This window comes from Mchenga conophoros, linkage group LG1, assembly GCF_057382185.1.
Source record: "Mchenga conophoros isolate Kocher_MC1m ecotype Shallow Benthic linkage group LG1, M_conophoros_male_GT1.1, whole genome shotgun sequence".
Classification (NCBI taxonomy): domain Eukaryota; kingdom Metazoa; phylum Chordata; class Actinopteri; order Cichliformes; family Cichlidae; genus Mchenga; species Mchenga conophoros.
The window spans coordinates 16,292,373-16,313,829 of record NC_140526.1 but is presented as its reverse complement, the minus strand read 5'-3'; the positions used below and the strand labels follow the sequence as shown (position 1 = coordinate 16,313,829).

The 21,457-nt window shown below is 40.1% G+C and overlaps 2 protein-coding genes across 3 annotated transcripts; one reads left to right on the top strand and one right to left on the bottom strand.

Moving 5' to 3' along the window:
* The first annotated feature begins 3,143 nt into the window (after nucleotides 1-3,143).
* dna2 (DNA replication helicase/nuclease 2) lies at nucleotides 3,144-15,630 on the top strand. 2 transcript variants are annotated; one of them, XM_085267855.1, is made up of 25 exons: nucleotides 3,144-3,571; nucleotides 3,738-3,803; nucleotides 4,027-4,960; nucleotides 5,210-5,306; nucleotides 7,251-7,400; nucleotides 7,651-7,834; nucleotides 8,059-8,207; nucleotides 8,462-8,584; nucleotides 8,887-9,124; nucleotides 9,214-9,328; nucleotides 9,481-9,637; nucleotides 9,755-9,943; nucleotides 10,206-10,448; nucleotides 10,549-10,662; nucleotides 10,788-10,897; nucleotides 11,139-11,248; nucleotides 11,354-11,482; nucleotides 11,660-11,752; nucleotides 11,903-12,096; nucleotides 12,231-12,320; nucleotides 13,014-13,227; nucleotides 13,479-13,568; nucleotides 13,716-13,901; nucleotides 13,994-14,142; nucleotides 14,322-15,630. In XM_085267855.1, exons 1-25 carry the CDS (start codon nucleotides 3,542-3,544, stop codon nucleotides 14,371-14,373), a joined length of 4,206 nt encoding a protein of 1,401 aa, XP_085123981.1. In that variant the 5' UTR covers nucleotides 3,144-3,541; the 3' UTR covers nucleotides 14,374-15,630. The 2 variants fall into 2 exon arrangements, with proteins under 2 accessions (XP_085123981.1, XP_085123975.1); XM_085267849.1 differs by having other exon boundaries at nucleotides 8,884-9,124.
* On the bottom strand, nucleotides 15,611-21,431 carry LOC146583157 (phenazine biosynthesis-like domain-containing protein 1). The gene is made up of 10 exons (XM_085267885.1): nucleotides 21,248-21,431; nucleotides 20,754-20,853; nucleotides 17,769-17,867; nucleotides 17,468-17,577; nucleotides 17,302-17,331; nucleotides 17,049-17,137; nucleotides 16,732-16,823; nucleotides 16,267-16,350; nucleotides 16,014-16,076; nucleotides 15,611-15,928 (listed from the first exon to the last, which is right to left on the bottom strand). The coding sequence occupies exons 1-10, from the start codon at nucleotides 21,329-21,331 to the stop codon at nucleotides 15,816-15,818; spliced, it is 864 nt and encodes a 287-aa protein (XP_085124011.1). The 5' UTR covers nucleotides 21,332-21,431; the 3' UTR covers nucleotides 15,611-15,815.
* Between the last annotated feature and the right edge of the window lie 26 nt (nucleotides 21,432-21,457).

Here is a 21,457-nt window from a genome sequence, read left to right as displayed (position 1 = left end):
GTCTTATGGACAGATTCCCCCACCTGAGCTGTAGATCTCTGCAGCTCGTCCAGAGTCACCATGTGCCTCTTGGCTGCATTTCTGATCAGCGCTCTCCTTGTTCGGCCTGTGAGTTTAAGTGGACGGCCTTGTCTTGGTAGGTTTACAGTTGTGCCATACTCCTTCCATTTCTGAATGATCGCTTGAACAGTGCTCCGTGAGATGTTCAAGGCTTGGGAAATCTTTTTGTAGCCTAAGCCTGCTTTAAATTTCTCAATACCTTTATCCCTGACCTGTCTGGTGTTTTCATGTATAATAAAAATAACTCTTTGGAGAAAGGTTTGACTTTCCTCCAAAAGACAGGGTTAGGGTTATCACATATGATAACTTAGATCCCAGAGGATACAAAAGTTTATTCCTACTGAATATGTAGTTCTTTGGGTGTCTCCTACAAAGACAACAGCTCAATGATTTCCCAATAAACCTCTTCATTTACCAGGTAGGAGCAAACAGTGCTTTTGTTGGGAATATTTTCAGACATGTCTAACACACTAGTCATTTCAGCAGCAGGAAGGTGCTTTTTGTGATTGACTCAAATTAACTGTGATGACTGTGTTCATTTAAGTGTAAATGCATATTGTCCTGTGCAGCTGTGGGTTCAAGGTTTCATTCATGAGACTATATTAAGAAAAATTGGTGATGTGGGTGATTGTGATGATTCAGTTTTCCTTTAATCAAGAAATCATCAGGCCTCATCAAGATGACGGGATGTTGAATATGTAAAGATGTCTGATGGGATTGAGAAACAGATCACAGACAGAAACAGGTGGTAAAGTAAAATACCCAGTTTGATGCTTTCACAGTCAAAGTGGAAGCCTGGAAATGAAATTAAAGGTCACTCTATTAAACTTACTCTGTTTGGAGTTTTAATTTTACATAACTTTTGTTTTAGTGTATTGAATTTTTTTTCTCTTTCCTGTGTTTTTATTCAAATATACCTCTGCATTTGAGAATTGCACAAAACATCTACTCTTCATTCATCGTGTGTGTGGGTGTGTTCCTGTCGAGTTATCTTTGTGAGGACCGAAATCTGCATTCTACTATACTTGTGAGAACCAACAGTCACTTGTGAGGACACACACACCGGTCCTCACAAATTTGAAGGCATTTTTGAGGCTCAACATGGGGTTTTAGTGTCAGGGTTACACAGGGCGTGTGTGTGTGTGTGAGAGAGAGAGAGAGAGAGAGAGGCCTAGTTAACTTCTCTTGCTATTAAAAAACCTTGTGTTTTTGATGTAAGGCAAGGTAACAATAACTTTGTGTATGCGACATTTGTCACAAGCATGTGAAATTAGGTTAATTGTGTGAGGTATTCACACTCTAGTTTTCAATTTGTTATTCATTACCAGAATTATTATGGATGTGATGAGTCACAAAGGTTATATGAGCAATCGACAAAAGTCAAAGTAGCACAAAATGTGCCCGGATTTGCTTTTATTGGGTTCTTTTAAAGTATTTCAGATCCCACATTTGAGCAGGGGCTGTCAAACATGAGTAGGAAATGACACCAGCTCAGAGCACCTGAGATAGTTTTGTCTTTGACATTTCTATTATTTTTTTTAAACACATGAAAAACAACACATGCTTTAATATACCTCCCAGTCTGCATATGGAAATAAGGTGAGCGAAGTGTTTTAAATCCAAACAGCATAGCTATCTGGATTTCCTAAAGCTCCTGTCAACCTGAAACAAAGCTCATTTTCTGCTAAAATACCTTCATTAATTTATATGATTTATCTTAATTCATTTATTTTTTTGCAGAAACCAATCCATCCATGGATCAATGTTTCGAACAACTCGGCACAAGCATGTCAGGAGAACACCTTCAACTCCTGGAGCTGTGCCTCCATCAATGTATTATCCAAACGAGACGAACGTGCCAAAACTTTCTGCTATCTTTTCCTATGACAGCTGAACTTTACATTTTGAGTAGATGCTATTTACACCTTGAAGAAAACGATTTATTGTCCTATTCATGATCCTCCCATCAGCCTTTTTAGATTATATATTTTGGGCAACATAACGTTGCAGTTGTAGAAGCTGAAATGTAGCGCAAATATTTAAAAATATTTAGATGTCAAAGGTGAGATTTTACACAAAGACTTCAGACACTTCAATAAAACAAAGTCAGCTGGTGTACTAAATGGTGATGACTGATTCAAAAGAGTACAACAAGATTTAAATGTATGTCTGCGTCATTAAATCAGAACTTTGTTTCTTCTCTGATAAAATAACATGTTGAAGTAGCTGCTCTTTACAATTACTCAGTTATTCAAACATTCAAATGTGCAATAAATTTAAAAGAAAAATCCAGTCCAATCCACTGGGCAGCTATGGAAAATGTGAAGAAGTGCAATTTTGGACTTTTACCTGTATTTATAGTCCTGCTGATAAAGACTTCTCTCAAGACCACTCACACTACACTAATAAAATAATAGATACACAATTAAATGACAATGGCCACAGTAAAATAAAAATTAGAAACTTTATGTGAATGAAAAAAAGACTTTCTGCTTTATATTTAGAGGACAGTCTGGGCAATGAGCTACCAGAATTTTCAGTAATTTATTTCCTACAATTTAAGCCCAAACGTTTGTGCTGACAGGTTTCTTTCATTTGCTACAGCAGCATTTCTTTATCATATAGAAACACTAAGACATACTGTTACTCTTCTCATATCGAGTTTTATGTTATGTTAAATGTTAGTTTAATGTCTTTACACCGTCAGGAATGGCATTTTCACTGGTTCTGCTCGCTTAAGGTCAAAGTGGGCTGTATGCAGCTCACAATATAAAACGAGTTTGCCATCCCTTCCCTAAAAGGAGCAACCAAAAGAAGGTTTGTTTAAAAAAACAGAACGTAAATAAAAATATAAAGTCGATAAAAAAGCTGACAGATACTGTATGTTGTAGTTTAAAGCAAATTCACCCTGATACTAACTCCTGGGAAAATAAATACATATCTCTTGCAGTGTAATTTTTATTTCATATCTAATAAAATTAAATAAAAAATTAATTCACGTAAAACAAACTTTCGATTTTTTTTTTTTTTTTTTTTTTTTGCCATTCATGTATGGCTGTTAACCGTTGGGTGACAGCATGATTCATCACTTTACTTCCTGCCCCGCCAAAAGTTGTTTTCTTTTCTTTAGCGGAACTGCGTAGATGTAATTTCCGTTCCGCGAAACTGAAAATCGGCGCGCAGGGCTTTTAAACAACCTCAATAGCAGACAGAGAAAATGAATGACATCGCTGAACCAGCATCGTAGTTTCTTCAAATAATGGAGCAATACGGTTAACTGTGGCCGGGACATTAGTGATTCATGTCGGTGTGGTGGAGATGCAGAGTCGGTCGAAATTAAATGAAACGAGCGGTCTTCTGGGAACTGTGACGGTGGCTGCTGGGGTAGGCTGCTCCTGACAACAGGATAACTACCAGCTCATTAAAGAAGCGCCCTGAAGCAGCTGTGTTCACACTCCTGGCTGCTGTTTAAACTGTCGCCATGAACAGGATGAAAATGAAGAAAGCCGAGGTGGGTTGTTGTCATAGTAATAATGGGTCACTGTTAATTGTGACACCTGGTTTAGTGCTGCTGCATCATCAGTCATCCACAGCTCCACAGTGTCGTGTTTATGTTGTTGTTTTGTTTGTTTTTTTTGGTTCACCAATGTGAAGGGTGTCATTGTGATTTCTTTCAGGTTCTTCGAGGTTTACCTGGGGGGCAGAAGAACATCTCTGCCTTCTTTTCCTCCCAGAACCGAAAGGTATCACTGTCCTGTTTCTTTTAGGTCTTATTACAGATGATATATTAATATCACCAATTATTGTCCTTATTGGTCATTAAGAACGATGATACTTACTAGTAATCTGTTCATAATGGTCACGTAATTCCATTCATATACTGTTCAGTCAAATATTTTAAGAACTAATATAGCATGTGCCGTATAAGATGTGTATTAAATTACTTATTGAGTGTTTTGCTTGTAGGTCTTCCCAACTTCCACAAAAGTATCCACCACGGGTGCGGTCCAGCCCAAGACTGAGCCTCCAGTCAAAGATGGTGAAAGCTCTCTGTTCAGAGTCCATTCCCCATTAAAGAGGAGTGTCCTTGGGGACCTTGAAAACCTCCTCCCCTCCTCACCAGATCTCCTACTTTCTGTGCCTGAGACGCCAAACAGTCAAATCAGGCATACCTGCTCTCCCTCCTTTAAGAAGGACCTCAGCAGGGAGGAGGTGTGCCTGGCAAACCTCGGCCAGCTGTCTCCTGTCTGTCGCAGTCCTCGCTCCAAAGGGCCAAATTTACGGAGAGTAATGGCTAAGGATGGAGGAAAAGCCAAGAGGGAAGATAGAACGTCTGGCTCCATGAAAAGGCTGTTCAGCCCCCCTGAAGAGTCACATGATGCCAAGAGACCAAGAACTACCAGCCCATTGACCACAGGAGCAGTGATTATGAGTAGAAGCCTGAAAGAAAGAAATTATATAACTGAGCCAGAGAAAACACCCTCCTTACCCACTGAACGTTCAGCAGGTTGTTATGACAAGTCTGTGGGTCACAGTCAAGGCACTGAATTGATCTTAAATGATGGTAGAAGCGCAATAATATCAGTGCAGTCTGTGTCTTCCCTCTCTTTGGGCCAAGAGAAGAAACCTCAGCAAGAACATGATGAGCAAGATTCTGGTTTTACTTTGATAACGGAGCAGACAGCAGCTGAGGCCGAAACCAGCAGAAAGCTACACACTAGTGTGGAAAAGGACACTCCTAATGCACATGTGAATGAAACCAGTGCTCAAGCTATCACACCTGCACTGCACGGAGGTTCAAAGGAGAGAGAGGTTCACCCAAACGTAAAAGAGACCACAAGAACATCGAAGAAGGTTGGAGATGGAGACCAGAAAACACAGGATCAGGAGCAAAATGGCGGTATGACCTTCTCTCTTATTTTCACATAGTTTCCTGTGCCAAATGCAACCATTTTGCCAGCATGCTTTAATGAATTAAAATTTCTCCTGTCCAGGCTGTACCAGAGTTACAAATGTTGAAACTTCTTGTAGTCTTAAAGAGCAGAAAAAAATAGTACAATACACCTTACCATGTCTTTGCTTGTAGTTTGATTTGAATTTCTATTTACTTTTATGCTAAAACACTAAAAACAAACAATTTATAACACAGGAACGGCTCCTGCGTGTCCCACAGAAGAGCGACTGGATGAGAGCTGGTTTGCAGATCAGATGGAGCATAACGAAGGTCTTAAGACCAAAAAATCCCGGTGAGAAAGACACCAAAATGCTGACTTGGAAAGGGGAAAAAAGATGAAGAAGCCCTGATGGACAAAGTATCTGATTTTGGGCTGAAGGATTTGATGTTAATGTGATATACAGTGGGGCAAAAAAGTATTTAGTCAGCCACCGATTGTGCAAGTTCCCCCACTTAAAATGATGACAGAGGTCAGTAATTTGCACCAGAGGTACACTTCAACTGTGAGAGACAGAATGTGAAAAAAAAATCCATGAATTCACATGGTAGGATTTGTAAAGAATTTATTCGTAAATTAGGGTGGAAAATAAGTATTTGGTCACCTCAAACAAGGAAAATCTCTGGCTCTCACAGACCTGTAACGTCTTCTGTAAGAAGCTTTTCTGTCCCCCACTCGTTACCTGTATGAATGGCACCTGTTTGAACTCATCATCTGTATAAAAGACACCTGTCCACAGCCTCAAACAGTCAGACTCCAAACTCCGCCATGGCCAAGACCAAAGAGCTTTCGAAGGACACCAGGAAAAGTATTGTAGACCTGCACCAGACTGGGAAGAGTGAATCTACAATAGGCAAGCAGCTTGGTGTGAAAAAATCAACTGTGGGAGCAATCATCAGAAAATGGAAGACATACAAGACCACTGATAATCTCCCTCGATCTGGGGCTCCACACAAGATCTCATCCCGTGGGGTCAAAATGATCATGAGAACGGTGAGCAAAGATCCCAGAACCACACGGGGGGACCTGGTGAATGACCTGCAGAGAGCTGGGACCAAAGTAACAAAGGTCACCATCAGTAACACACTACAACGGCAGGGAATCAAATCCCGCAGTGCCAGACGTGTTCCGCTGCTGAAGCCAGTGCATGTCCAGGCCCGTCTGAAGTTTGCCAGAGAGCACATGGATGATACAGCAGAGGATTGGGAGAATGTCATGTGGTCAGATGAAACCAAAGTAGAACTTTTTGGTATAAACTCAACTCGTCGTGTTTGGAGGAAGAAGAATACTGAGTTGCATCCCAAGAACACCATACCTACTGTGAAGCATGGGGGTGGAAACATCATGCTATGGGGCTGTTTTTCTGCCAAGGGGACAGGACGACTGATCCGTGTTAAGGACAGAATGAATGGGGCCATGTATCGTGAGATTTTGAGCCAAAACCTCCTTCCATCAGTGAGAACTTTGAAGATGAAACGAGGCTGGGTCTTCCAACATGACAATGATCCAAAACACACCGCCCGGGCAACAAAGGAGTGGCTCCGTAAGAAGCATTTGAAAGTCCTGGAGTGGCCTAGCCAGTCTCCAGACCTCAACCCCATAGAAAATCTGTGGCGGGAGTTGAAAGACCGTGTTGCTCGGCGACAGCCCCAAAACATCACTGCTCTCGAGAAGATCTGCATGGAGGAATGGGCCAAAATACCAGCTACTGTGTGTGCAAACCTGGTAAAGACCTATAGTAAACGTTTGACCTCTGTTATTGCCAACAAAGGTTATGTTACAAAGTATTGAGTTGTATTTTTGTTATTGACCAAATACTTATTTTCCACCCTGATTTACGAATAAATTCTTTACAAATCCTACCATGTGGATTCATGGATTATTTTTTCACATTCTGTCTCTCACAGTTGAAGTGTACCTCTGGTGCAAATTACTGACCTCTGTCATCATTTTAACTTGGGGAACTTGCACAATCGGTGGCTGACTAAATACTTTTTTGCCCCACTGTAATTAGCATTGCCTATGAAAAAGAACCATCAGTATTTATGCAGACCTACTAAAAAAGGCAGAGATTTGCCAGGTTGATGCAACAGTCATCTTTACTTAAAACTGATGAAACTGATGCTGCTGTCTGCAGTTTGTTTCTGCTCATTAAAACATGTTTGGATCAAGTGCATTCAGATTTTTTCTGAGGAAAATGGGAACACTTATGATAAAAAGTCCCTTCTGCCCTCACAGGAAAGTACCAGACCATGTAATCCTTTGTGGAGGACCGAAAAACCGTTACTGGGTCATGAATGTTGAAGAGAGACCTGGCCTCAAAACGCTGACCATCTCATGCTCCAAGCTTCTACATCCAGCCGAGACGTGCCTGCTTAGAGATGGATGGTAATAATGTGTTTGGACATTATCGACATTTTATCACTTTTAAATCAGTATGTCTGGAAATTCATGTGACTACTTGCTGTTTATTCTGTGTGGTTTTCTTTGTGTTGTTTGTTTTCCTGTGGATTTTAACTTGTTACATTTATACAGTCCATGATCATTGAAGAATAGTGTAATTGTACACTCTTGCATCATTATTCACTTCACTCTCTTTCTAATTCATTTAAAAAGATTTTTCCTTGGGTGTTCCCAGGGAGATGACACCTGTTCGTCCTGGTGATGTGGTGCATCTGGAGGGCCACTCTGATGGTGGATCCTGGTTAGTGGACAGGGAGCAGGGCTTTCTGGTTTTACTCCCTGATAGCCTCATCTCAGGTACCAGCATCTCCAGCTCCATCCGCTGCATGAGGCGTGCGGTGCTGGGAGATATGTTCAAGGTAAAAGGCTCTACTTGTGATGGTGTGGTGGACACTCATATTAATCACTAACAAAATAGCCACTTTTTTCTTTTAAAATAAAAAATGCAGTATTACTAAAATAAATTCTTATTAAGTGAGGGTTTTTTTGTTGTTTCAAAGACCACAGTTAGAAAATAGATTTTAGTGCATAGTGTTCATCCTGCTTTGAACACATGTACTTTACTATGTTTATGTTTATGCAGAGTTTTGATGGTGGCAGCAAGCAAATGCTTAACGGCACCATGGTCCATGAAGTCTTCCAAAGAGCAGCTACAGCTAAAGATTTTTCTTCGGAGACGCTGTCTAAGCTCGCTGATGAGGCTTTGCACAGTCCTCGATATCTGGGAGATATGTAAGTGGTTAGACTGCTAGCACTGTACCCCAATATTTGATTGTTTGAATAATTGTTGGTTAGTTATTCAGCTTTCATTTTCAGGATGCATTTTTCCCCTATATGGAAATGGAAATGCTGTATAACCATGTCAGTTTGAGCACATGAAATTTCTTTTTCACTGCAGGGACGGGTTGGAAAATTCACTAATCGTGTGACATTTTGCATGTTTGGTTTATGTTCCTTCTTTGTTTTTGTCATGCATGTGTTCGTAGGTACAGTTTGGGTGTAACTCAGGAAGAGATGAAGCAGGAGCTGCATGATTATCTCCCCTCACTGGAACACTGGGCAAAGGAATACCTCAACTCTCAAACACCTAAAGCCATAAGCCTTAAAATGTATGTATGCATACACACACACACACACACACACACACAAATGTTATCAGCAATGCAGGAATAAACCTAATGATGCTCAGTGTAAAGTTAACCATAGTTTAAAAAGTGATAGCAGACATTTAAAAACAAAAAAGAAGGTACAGGGGTTACTATGAAGCCCTGTGTCTAAGTAGAATAGACACTTCATTAACACCTTTGTTTACTTATTTATTTCAAAATGGCTGCTTTGACTTAAATACTTGCCTAACACCAGTCAACACTTTGTTTATGCTGATTATTTGTGCATCTCTGCCTTCTAGCAGTGGTGGAGCTCCAAGTAGGTGTCAGGACTCGGGAGCTGTCGCTACTGTTACAGAGCTGGCAGACATAGAGGAGAACGTTTGGTCTCCGAGGTTTGGGCTGAAAGGAAAAATCGATGTGACGGCCCGGGTTCGAATCCAAAGACCGCGAAATGGCTTTCACAGAATTCCAGAAGAAAAGACCATCCCTCTGGAGCTGAAAACTGGCAGGGAGTCAAACTCGATAGAGCATCGCAGTCAGGTTACTTGGCATAGACACTGATATGCAGACCAGTAGATTCAGATGAAAAAAGCCGTTTTAATCAGGCAAAGGTGTGTTTCTGCGTGCAGGTGATTCTGTACACTTTGATGACCTCGGAGAGATACAGTCCCGAGGCCGGCTTTCTACTTTACCTCAAGACTGGCAACATGCACCCTGTAGCACCCAGCCACATGGACCGCAGAGGTACTGTATGCCGACGCTTCATGTAGCAACCAACCTGAGCAAAATTCACATGAAAAGATTCAAAAGTAGGGAAACTTGGAATAATTATGCGTTTTGCAAAAAAAATATATCAAATTATCACATTTATTGCTAAACCTCTTGTTTCATGGCAGAGCTGCTGAAGCTAAGGAACACTTTGGTGCATCACATTCACAACTGTGTGGAGAAAGAGGCTGAGCGAAGCTGCCTCTCCAGGCTGCCGGACATACTGACCAACAGACAAACCTGCCAGTACTGTCCTCAAAAGAGAAACTGTGCCTTATATGAGAGGTAAGCCTTTTTTCCCCCTTTTTTTTGTCTTCCTTGTGTTGAAGGAAAGCAAGCGTCGCAATTTTTATAAAAATCCTCAACTTCTATCCTTCTTGCTTCATCTCCTTCACTTTTCAGGGCTGTGGATCGCAGCTCTGCAGTCACTGAAGATGTTATACATGAATTTATACAGCAAGAGACTGGCCACCTGACATTGCCTCATCTTAACTATTTTTCCCACTGGCTGCTTCTCTGCTGCTTGGAGTCTGTCACCATGGAGACTAGAAACAGCCGAAAGCGTGTGTGGCTTCAGACGGTTGAGGAAAGGTACGAAGCCAGACCTTCAAACAACAGATATGCTAAGAGTCTTTGGTTTTATCAAGATGTTGAGTTAAAGTTTACCAGAGAGGAAGGAAAAGCAAACAGAGACAGCAAACTTGCTCTTTCCTCTTAAAATTCAGCATAATCAAAAAACTCAGAGGTTGTGAATGAAGACAACTGCTTCACTGTGTAAAAATAAATAAATAATTTGCTTAAATTCCCTTGCTATAGTTCTGAATACTTTGTTTACCTTGGCTTCTGTTTCCAGTGAGAAGAGCGGGAGCTGCGCAGGGAACCTGCGGCTCAGCGGGCCAGTGATGGCTCAGTCTGAAGGTATTTTCCTTCATCGTTTCCACCGCAGTCATGTTGCTTCGCAGCAAGGTTTGACCAACAGCAGTCTCTCCAGCAGGGATCGCATTGTCGTTAGTGACCTGGAGGGTCGCCTTGTTGGCTTGGCAACAGGTTACCTGTGTGAGGTCAGCCAGACAGTAATCAGCTGCACACTGGACAGGTTAGGAATAAAGGGGCAGTGAGTTGCTGGTCTTTAGATAACACAGATAAGCTCAGCTACCTGATTTTTCACCTGTTTTACTGTTGAATGTGCTTTAAAGGGACCTGTCGAAGTTCAGGGATGTGACATTTCGGCTGGATGGGGATGAAGGTGTGGTGGGCTTCAGCACCCACCTCACCAATCTCTCCAAACTGATGGAAAACTCTCAGGACAGGTGGGGACAGTAAGATGAAATATGAAGTTATGATTGTACAACATTTAGGTGACTTAATACAAATGATTTCACACATTTTACGCTTGGTATTTCTTGTATGGATGAGAATTTTTTACTGTGTGCAGTGATCGTCTGAGGAAGTTGGTCGTCGACCTTCAAGCTCCAGAGTTCATCTCCAACCTCAGCTCTGTTTTGCCCAAGGAGGCTAAGGACACCGTGGCTGACATCCTCAAAGGTAACTCATCTCTCATGTTGCTTTTTATTTGTTTTATCCTTTTTAAAGTTTCAGTTTTGGTTTACATTTTGCTACTATGACGTAGATCAAAACATATACATAGAATTTTATTAATAAGCGGATTCAAAAAATGTGTTTTTATAAGCACATTGTTAGCAGCGCTGCACAGGTGTTCAAATTTCAGTTTCATACATAAGTATTTGAAGCTTTGAAAAACTAATGAATTTGTGTTACTGTGTAGGTCTCAACAAACCCCAGAAACAGGCCATGAAGAAGGTGTTGTTATCTAAAGACTACACGCTGGTAGTCGGCATGCCAGGCACAGGCAAAACCACAACCATCTGCACCCTGGTAACCACCACTATTAACTTATTTTAACCATAAATCAACATTTTGTGTGTGCTGTAACACCAACTGTGACCTTGGTCCTTGTGTCCTCCTCACTCTTCTTCTTAGGTTCGTATCCTGCATGCTTGTGGTTTTAGTGTGTTGCTGACCAGCTACACCCACTCTGCTGTTGATAACATCCTTCTGAAGCTTAAACGTTTCAGAGTTGGTTTTCTGCGTCTGGGTCAGGGACAGAAGGTGTGATATCTTTGACAGTGTTAATGTCCACATTTTGTTTATACTGCAATGAACTTTCTATTTGTGCTGTTAAGTAAAGTTGATTCAGTTTCTCATATTTGCACTAAAACTTAATGTCGATAACATTTAATAACTTTATGTGGTAATAAAACTGGTTTATTTTTTGGTTCTCTGCAGGTTCATCCAGACATCCTGCCATACACAGAAGAAAGTGTGAGGAAGAAGGGGGTTCACACTCTTTCAGACCTGGAACAGCTTTATAACAAAGAAGTGAGGAGTTAGTTTTTGGAAACAAATGCAACATTCACTGATTTTAAATAAACTGCCATCATCATTGCGTTATCCTTTCAGACTTGTTTTTTTGTTTTGTGTTTTTTGCCGTATGGTTAGCCAAGCCTTGCTGTTCTTCTGTCTTTCCAGCTGATAGTGGCAACTACTTGTATGGGCATCAAGCATCCTATTTTTACTCGACGCCGCTTTGATTTCTGCATTGTGGATGAGGCGTCACAGATCAGCCAGCCTATCTGCCTGGGACCTTTGTTCTACGCCAAGAGATTTGTCCTTGTTGGAGACCATCAACAGCTCCCACCAATAGTGCAAAACCATGAAGCCAGGTCAAAGATCTGTTTCCATAATAACATACAGCTCATTTACAGGGTCACTGCTCAGAGAAGATTCAGCATTTAGGGAATCTGTCGAGTTGAGTGAGAATGTTTTATTTATTTGGGGGTTTTTTTTGGTCCTTTAGGTCACTTGGGATGGATGAGAGTTTATTTAAGCGACTAGAGCTGCATAGTGAAGCAGTGGTACAACTCAACGTACAGTATCGAATGAACAGGTAATCTACATCCAGGATAACACTGCATGATTTGTTAATCTGGTCTTCTGAAATCTAAGCAGAGCCTTTAAACCCACGCTGCTCTTTTTTTCTTTGTTTGTTTCCATGTCACTAAGTGATAATCGGTCACGTACAATAAATAATCCAGCTGGATTTTATTAATGAGTCAGCATGATTCATTAGCTAATTATTGCCACCCCTCAGCTGTAAAGTACTGATGGGGTGTTGTGTGGACACTCAGGTTTGTGGATGTGTTAACTTAAGAATAAGGTGACAAGATTTTGAAATTGATCGCCAGTGTTTTTATTATTTGAAAATGTTCAGTTGAGTTTTTATTAGTTTAGGTATTATTAGTTTATAGTTATTAGTTTATTAATTTAGGAAAAATCAACACAGATATTTCAATAAATGAATTGTATAACTGAATTATTAGAAAGCAGTGACTCAGTCTCAATAAACACATCCATTAATGCCACATCAGGCAAGATGTAAGACCTTATTTTTACCATAACACACACCACACCTAAGGATTTTTCCTCCCTTTCCAAGTTCACAAAATCATTTGCCTTCATGTTTTTGTTTGGCTGGTTTTTGTTTGTTTTGACAAGTTTTGTTTTTTGTTGATTATAATCTTCGTGACAGCCACAGGTATATCCAGACCATGACATCTGTGTGTGTCTCTTATCTTTTTAGGCAGATCATGTCTCTCAGTAACTCTCTGATGTACGAAGGCCGGCTGGAGTGTGGCTCAGAGAGGACGGCCGCAGCACTGCTCACCCTGCCCTTCCTGCTGTCTGTCCAGTCTGAGCTGAGTTCGTACTCTGAGGCTCATCCCCAGCATGCCCTGTCGTGGATACAGTCTACGCTGTTGCCGAGCAATCCTGTTTGCTTCCTGGACTGCTCGATGGTTAGTACAGTAAAGCGTACACTTCAAACATTTTATAATTTGAAATGTGTTGAGGTTGTAAACATAAAATAAAGCAGGTACACTGACTGGAAAAAAAGTAATTAAAATAAGATTGGGTTATTGTGTGAGACCCTTTTTTTTTTTTTTTTTTTTTTTTTTAATTAAGTTGGTTTCGTTTAATCACGTCTGACAGACCTGGTGTGTGTGTGGAAAGATGTTTGATTTTTTTCATCTCTACTGGTTCATTTCAGGTGCCTGCACTAGAATCAGTGGAACAAGGAGGAATAAGCAATCACACCGAAGCTGCTCTCATACACACTCTGCTTTCACTTCTCATAAAAGTACACCAGTTTATGAGCTACTTAAGACATAATGAATTACCTATTTTAATACAATCCCCCATAATTAATAATGGAAAGTTTAAAAGTTCTATCAATTATTGGTAGTTGGTACTCATTTTAATCTGTGTTTATTCTTTTTGTTTTCAGGCAGGGTGTAAGCCCAGCGATATTGGTGTTATCGCCCCCTACAGGCAGCAGTTAAAGACAATTCTGGCTCTGCTGCAGTCGCCTGCATTCACTGGTGTGGAGGTGAACACAGTGGATAGATACCAAGGACGGGACAAAAGTCTGATTATTCTTTCTTTTGTCAGGAGCACGGCAGAGGAAGGAAACGTAAGTACTTCTCTTTTCATCGCCTTTTTTTTTCTCATGTAAGCGAGTGAATAGAAACCCGACCAGAGTCTTTCTTCCGTGTCTATTTAAAGTTAGGAGAGTTGTTAAAGGACTGGCGTCGCCTGAATGTAGCCATTACCCGCGCCAAACACAAGCTGCTGATGGTGGGCTCAGCCACAACGCTACAACGCTACACACCAGTGGAGAAACTTCTCAACCATCTTCAACAAGAGAACATGATATCCTTTAAAATTGGTTTTGGTTCTACCACTAAACCTTCCTTTATTTTCAGTAGAAATTGGACTTTAATCTGAACACTGTTGTAAATAATTCTAGTGATTTGTGTTTAACAGCGGGTCACCAATGTTCCCACAGTTTCTCTTTGACTTCTGTCTCTTTTCCTAAACTCTTACTTCACATTATCCAGCTCCCATCAGCTGCCCACAAGGCCTTACCCAGCATGGACCTGTGAGAGAAGCCTAAGAGGCCATGAAGGTGTATCAGCTCGTGTGTATGTCTCAGTGGAGTAGCACACGGTTATCATTCACCTCAACTGTGCAGAGATCTAAATGACCTAGAAGAGGCAGAATGTCTCTTTTTAAAACTGAATACTTGAAGTCTCCTGAAGATCAAACGGTCTGCAGTATTAGAAATAACACCTCAACTAAACAAACAATGTTATGAGTGCTACTGACAATGTTGATTTTCCTGTTTGTGTGAAATTCTGAATCTTTTCTTGTATATTTTTGTAGATCAATAGATGGCCAGGTGGCCAGTTTTTAATTCGACACTCTTAAAGCACTGCAGTTTTAAAGGTTTCCGTTATTGTGAGTGTTATGAAACAAGGTACTGAGACAGGGACCAGCTGAAAGGGCTGCATACATAATTGTACTGAATCTTTAAGTTGGTCTTACAGTTAAAATATGTTGGCGTGACACTATGATAGTTTAAAATATGATGCATAAACCTCGGTTTTGTCAGAATGTTCAAATACTTTATCAGATACCTCAATCTCAACACTGAGGACTTTTGGTACTTAAAGCATAGAAAACTTCCTGCTGTGAAAGGGTGGGGACAGCTTTCATGGCCAGATAAGCTCATACATGTCTGTCAGTGTGAAACTAGCTCGGTCTTTAGCATAAAACAAACTAAAAAGCCATATCCATCGTCGTCTGTATGTGACAAAAGGTACCATCCTCCAGCTCTACCTTTTAGAGGTATAGTATCATTCCCTGTTTCCTATGATAGTTATAGTATTTAACCAGAAATGTTAACTTTAAAATAACTTAACTATATCAGTGGGAGTCACTACACTTGTCTGCAGCTAGAAAAACTACGTTTATTCAATTGTTTTCTCAGTAAAAACCTGTATGAGTCAGATCGGCAGAACTACATCTGTGCAGGAACAGATTATACAAAAAAACATATCTTGATGACTTTTAGTTTCAGGAATATGTATTATTATTATTATGTATGTATTTAGGATCAAAACGAATCTGCACAGTATCAATTTTACCAGTTTAATCCATACCAGCTGTACTTAACTTTATTGAACCCCATTCATTATTAAGCAGCAAATGTGAAAAATTCTCCCAACCACAAGGCTAACTGTGACTCTTCTGATTTTTACCTGCTTTGTTCTTGTGTTTCTGTTTTTCCCATTTTAAAATCTTTTGGTTGTAATTTTTTTGCTGTAATGTTATGAATAAATGATAGAAATCCTAACAAAGCCTACAGTATGTTTGTCAGCTAAATCATTTCAGGATTGATCAGTCAGGACTTAAATGGGGTTGTTTTTTTTTTTCTTTTTTATTTGAACCTTCTCATTTTTATTCAAGAGCCATAAAGTGTATCTGCAGGAACACGACAGCTGTGATAGCACATCGGTCACTGTCTTCTCGGATGTGTCTCAGCCTATAGTTTGATTGTTCCCTGCAGAATAGTGATGGTCTGTCCAGCTATGTTGATTCTTCCATCATCTCTCACTTCAAGTTCCAGCTCGCCGCCACGACTAGAGCACTGGTAAGCTGCACAGGCACAGTAAGCCGATTGATAATGGATAAAAGTGGAACACATCAGTTATCAGATAAATGACACATTAGTAATACGTACCCAGCAATTTCTTCTTTCCTAGTTTGTCAGACCAGTAGCTGCCTAGGACTGTGTGGGCAGATCCTGCCAGAGCACATAAGCAGGAATAGGTTAACACTTTCTCTCAAAATGCATTAATAAGACACCTGTAAATGCATCCACTTTAGTCCAGCTGCTTATATGTAAATGTTTTTAGACACACAAATGTTCAGAATTATGTTATTTGATGAATAATAACTATAGATTACATATTAGTGAAGGGCAATCATCTTACCAGTGACAGGATCCTCAGGGATGCCAACCCACGGAGCAAAGTTTCTGGAGTAAAAGTCATATCCTGGCTGGCAATCCGGTGATCCTGTTTCCACATTTTAGCAGCGTTTGATATTTAATATTTGTTGGCAGAAACATTCAGTGAATTTTGTTATACAAATTAAAATGAGCAACAAACGAGTCCACAGGACGGTGATGGCAAAGTACTGTGCTCTTCATCACCATCATCATTAAAACACCAAATGAGGGAATGTTTTTAGCAGAGTGCTGTTCATCCCTCCAGCAGAGGTGCATTGAAGCTTTTCTGATGGTACATGGTGGGACAACACCTCACTTAAACATTTCATGTTGGGTTTTCTTTGGTTTATTCTTAAAGGGAAGCATTGACTGTTAAGTCTTCAATTTAATGGAATTGCTACATGTGGTCTGATCCAACAAGTATACAACTCTACACAGCTCCGATTACCTTTCATAGTGACGACGACGGCTCCGACTCTTCCACTTCTCTCACTATTCTGAAGAGCCACACTGTCAACTTTCAGATGGGTAAGCACGGAGCTGGAGAAAACACACAAAAAGCACATACACATTTACAAAAATGTGATGAGTGGGTGTAGAAGGCTAGTTGCTTGATTATTTGTTTGGCCTTCAAACATATGAATAAGCCCCACTACCTGGAAGCCTGAGAAATACAAATGTTTGAGACTTCATGAACAACAGGACCATGATTCAGATTCCTTTCAATTTGGCAACAAGCAAAGTTTTTTTTTTTTTTTTACTAACGTGTCACAGCTGTCAGCCAGTCGAATCAGCAGCTTCTTGGTGTTGTTGGACAGATAAACTTCCTGAACCGGGAGGTTTCCCACTGCCGCCTGTGTCACACATGTAAAGGCAGAGATTTAGCTGAAAACACACACACACACACACACACACACACACACACACACACACACACACACACACACACACACACACACACAGACAGAGGAATGTAGCTACACTTTCACAAACCGTTCACAAAAATGTGATTTCTGACCTTGATGGTATCTTTGAAGTCGTTGGGATCCTGAAATAAAAGGAGTTCAGAAAGAAAACCATTTTACATACACTGTTAATAATACAAAAGAATCTTTTTATTTATTTATTTTTGACATTACAGGAATTGATGTGTTTATGTAACTAAAGAGAAAAGTTTATTTTACCTGTCGTGTGGGGGGGTTCAGAGGAAAGTCCATGATGTACCCTTCCTCCTTCTGGGTGACGCACAGATCTCCACTCTTGGTCTCAAACACCAGGGTGGGGTTTACATTTTCTGAAAGAAAACATCCATTACATGGTTATATGCTGGCACCTCTTTGCTCCTTTTTGCAGTCAGCTGCATTGTGCGGTACAGGCATCTCTAAAAAAGAAAAACAAATCGCTCCAGCAGCCTTTTCTAATGCACCTTGGTGTCACTTTTTCTTTTTTGGAAAAACATTTTTATGTGTAAATGTTGCATCTTACTGTTGTATTGGAACAGCACTGCTGCAGAGGCCAGAGTGGCATGACCACACAGATTGACTTCAGTGGTTGGTGTAAACCATCGAAGGCGGAACCTTGATCCTGTTAATCACACATTTAAGACTTTTTTTCAATTTTGTTTTGGTTTTAGTTCAAATACACAAAGTTAGGCAGTGCAGATAATGATGTTGGTAATTGGCTTACATCCACAAAGGTCTTCAAGGTCAACTTAATGATTTATTGGTTAAAGATTGACTAAAAGACTTATAATTTAGTAACCATCATTCTTAAAAGTGTGGTGTGTTGTCAACGTATATAAAAGTACTGTAAAGATTTAAAACATGTCACATTTGACCTATGACCTCCCCTTCAAGGTCAAGACATCTAAACATAATAATGCTATATAGAGCTACTTAAAACTGTTTCTTACTGCCATTGAACTGTCAACATGCAGGCATATAGGGAAAGATACATTCAATTCAATTCAATTTTATTTATATAGCGCCAAATCACAACAAAAGTCGCCTCAAGGCGCTTCATAGATACAGAGAAAAACCCAACAATCATATGACCCCCTATGAGCAAGCACTTTGGCGACAGTGGGAAGGAAAAACTCCCTTTTAACAGGAAGAAACCTCCGGCAGAACCAGGCTCAGGGAGGGGCGGCCATCTGCTGCGACCGGTTGGGGTGAGAGAAGGAAGACAGGATAAAGACATGCTGTGGAAGAGAGACAGAGGTTAATAACAGATATGATTCAATGCAGAGAGGTCTGTTAATACATAGTGAGTGAGAAAGGTGACTGGAAAGGAAAAACTCAATGCATCATGGGAATCCCCCGGCAGCCTACGTCTATTGCAGCATAACTAAGGGAGGATTCAGGGTCACCTGGTCCAGCCCTAACTATATGCTTTAGCAAAAAGGAAAGTTTTAAGCCTAATCTTAAAAGTAGAGATAGTGTCTGTCTCCCGAATCCAAACTGGAAGCTGGTTCCACAGAAGAGGGGCCTGAAAACTGAAGGCTCTCCCTCCCATTCTACTTTTAAATACTGTAGGAACAACAAGTAGGCCTGCAGAGCGAGAGCGAAGTGCTCTAATAGGGTGATATGGTACTACAAGGTCATTAAGATAAGATGGGGCCTGATTATTTAAGACCTTGTATGTGAGGAGCAGGATTTTGAATTCAATTCTGGATTTAACAGGAAGCCAATGAAGGGAAGCCAAAACAGGAGAAATATGCTCTCTCTTTCTAGTCCCTGTCAGCAGATGAGAAAAAATGTGGGAGATGGCTCTAGAAAACATCTGTGTGTCAGCAGAGAACTGCAAATGTCAGATGATATTTTTGGCAAATTACAAGAATACTGAACCCTTACTGCCATGGTTTGGGTTCACTTTTTACTTATTTAATTTAAATAACAGGCGCACTTTAAAAAGTCATATATGCTTTCATCTTATTACATTTGGACTTTTGTAATTCCCTCTAACCAGTTGTTTTTCTCTCCTTTCTCAGCAAATATAATTTAGAGTATTTTTCAAAAGTCACATTTTTAAGTCTGAAGTAAAACTTATTGTATCTGTTCCTGCTTCCTCTTTGTAAATAATACCTGCATTCCTCTTGGACCGACTGCACACTGCAGTTTTTCACTGTGACAGCTTGTTGCACAATTCTTTGGACTCCATACAATGTAACATTGTTACCTGACAGACTGCTGAGGACAGGTGTTTTTCAGTTTGTGCACGCAGTGAGTAAAATGTTTAACTGCAAAGGAACACTAAACATAAGCTAATGAACAGATAAACCTAACTTAGAAAAATAATGAGCTCCTGCTAATGGTTGTGGGTCCTTAATTCTGCCTAATGGCACTAGTTTGATTTTGCTGAAGGCTAACCTTTTGTGATGCTCTTATGCAATCCAAAATTTGTAATTGACATTTCCTAATAGGTACAAAGTGCCATGAAATAGACTTTGTGGTGATTTGAATATATTTTTCTCTAATTTAACTGTATTTTGATCCTTAAATGTCTGTTCTCTGTGGCAAAACTTCAAAGTTTTAATTGTGTGACAGTGTCACATCTTCCTATGGTCACTAGCAGATATTTATGTCCTCAATAGTAACCTGGAAGCTGAACTTCTTGCTAAATTTTCATCCTAATACCAGCTATCTCAGGGGGGCAGTTTGCTTTCATTGAGTAGATTTGTCCTTTTTACGGATAAACTTTTTTCACTTTTTTTGTAATCTCAGGCAGACTGATCCAAGCTTTTTCCTCATCACATTTAGACTATTTTAATTCCCTCTATGGAAGGCTCAGCCAGAAGTCCCTGCCCTTATCTGCCTTGTTCAAACTTTAGCTGCCTGAGACGAGAAGAGCCAAGATCACATTACTCCCACTACATTAGACTTATTCAATATAGAATTGATTTTAAACTTTGCTTTATTGTTTGAACAGCCTTACATGACTTCACTCACCTGGTTAACAGAGCCATGGCCTTGATTCAGACCTTCCTAACTGTTCCTGCTGCTCACATCTTTACAAAAAGAGATCTGGCATTTTCTCTTAGACCCTCACAGCTGTGCAAATTCTTCACCACTCCTCACAACTTTTTTTTTTTTTAAGTGACTCCTTTTTTTCCTATCATACAATTTCCTTGACTCATTTATTTCACTTGTCATATTATTCAAGTTTTGTGTCGTGTTTTTATTTTTTGTTTTATTTCAGTCTGTTTTTTTTTTCTGTAAACCATTTTGCAACGATTATATACATAAGCTTTATTATTATCATCATTCTTATGACTATAAATTCATACAAACTTGTTAATCTATATTGAAAATTTCTATCCTGCACCTATAGGGGCTACTTTAAAGTTTAAGCAGCATGTGAGCCGTACACCATACTGTACACTTTTGAAAGAGAGCTTTCCATTACAGCAATACAATCTAAGAGGCTTTGGAATTGGCAAGGCAAAAGTGATCTGTATTAAAACAGACATACCTGTAGTAAAGCTATCAGAGGGATTCGTCCTGGTGATGAAAGCAGTTTCTGAGAGGTTCATCTCTGCTGCTATCTTGTGATACAAGTCATCACTCAGCTCCTGTTAGAAACACACGATTTAACGAGCAAATGATAGTGTCCTGAGCTGCTTTGACCAGTTAATGATTGTAAGCTTCTGGCAGACAAACAGAGGAAGTTTGCTCACTGAAAATGAATAAACATTAAATAAGTTAATTGGAAGCAGCAGCCTGATGTGTCTTATTCAGTTCTTGTGTGATAGCACAGTTTTCAGCGGAACGCAACAAACCACTTTCATTTTCATAGTTGAATTTACAAAAGATTGTTTAAGTTAAAATACTTTTAAAAACACATCTTGTCGAGTTTGTTTTGCAGAAAGAATTTCTGTTTCTGGTCTGCACTTGTGCGAAGCACCGATGCAGGCCGTCATAGCGCAGGACTAAACATTAAGCTTTGACCTAAATATTCTTACTCACACGCTGAAGTGGACAAACTGCCGCTGGGTTTCCCCTGAACGGTAAATTGGTGAAGGCATCCAGCGTGAACACTGGTATCTCCATTGTAGGTGAGCGAAAGAAGACGAAAATGGCTTGGAAGTTAAGAGCCTCCGTCCTTCAGCACGGATTTTGATGGAAAGGGTCCACACGCAGTGCTGTGGATGGACTTTTGACCCTCCCTCTGCATGT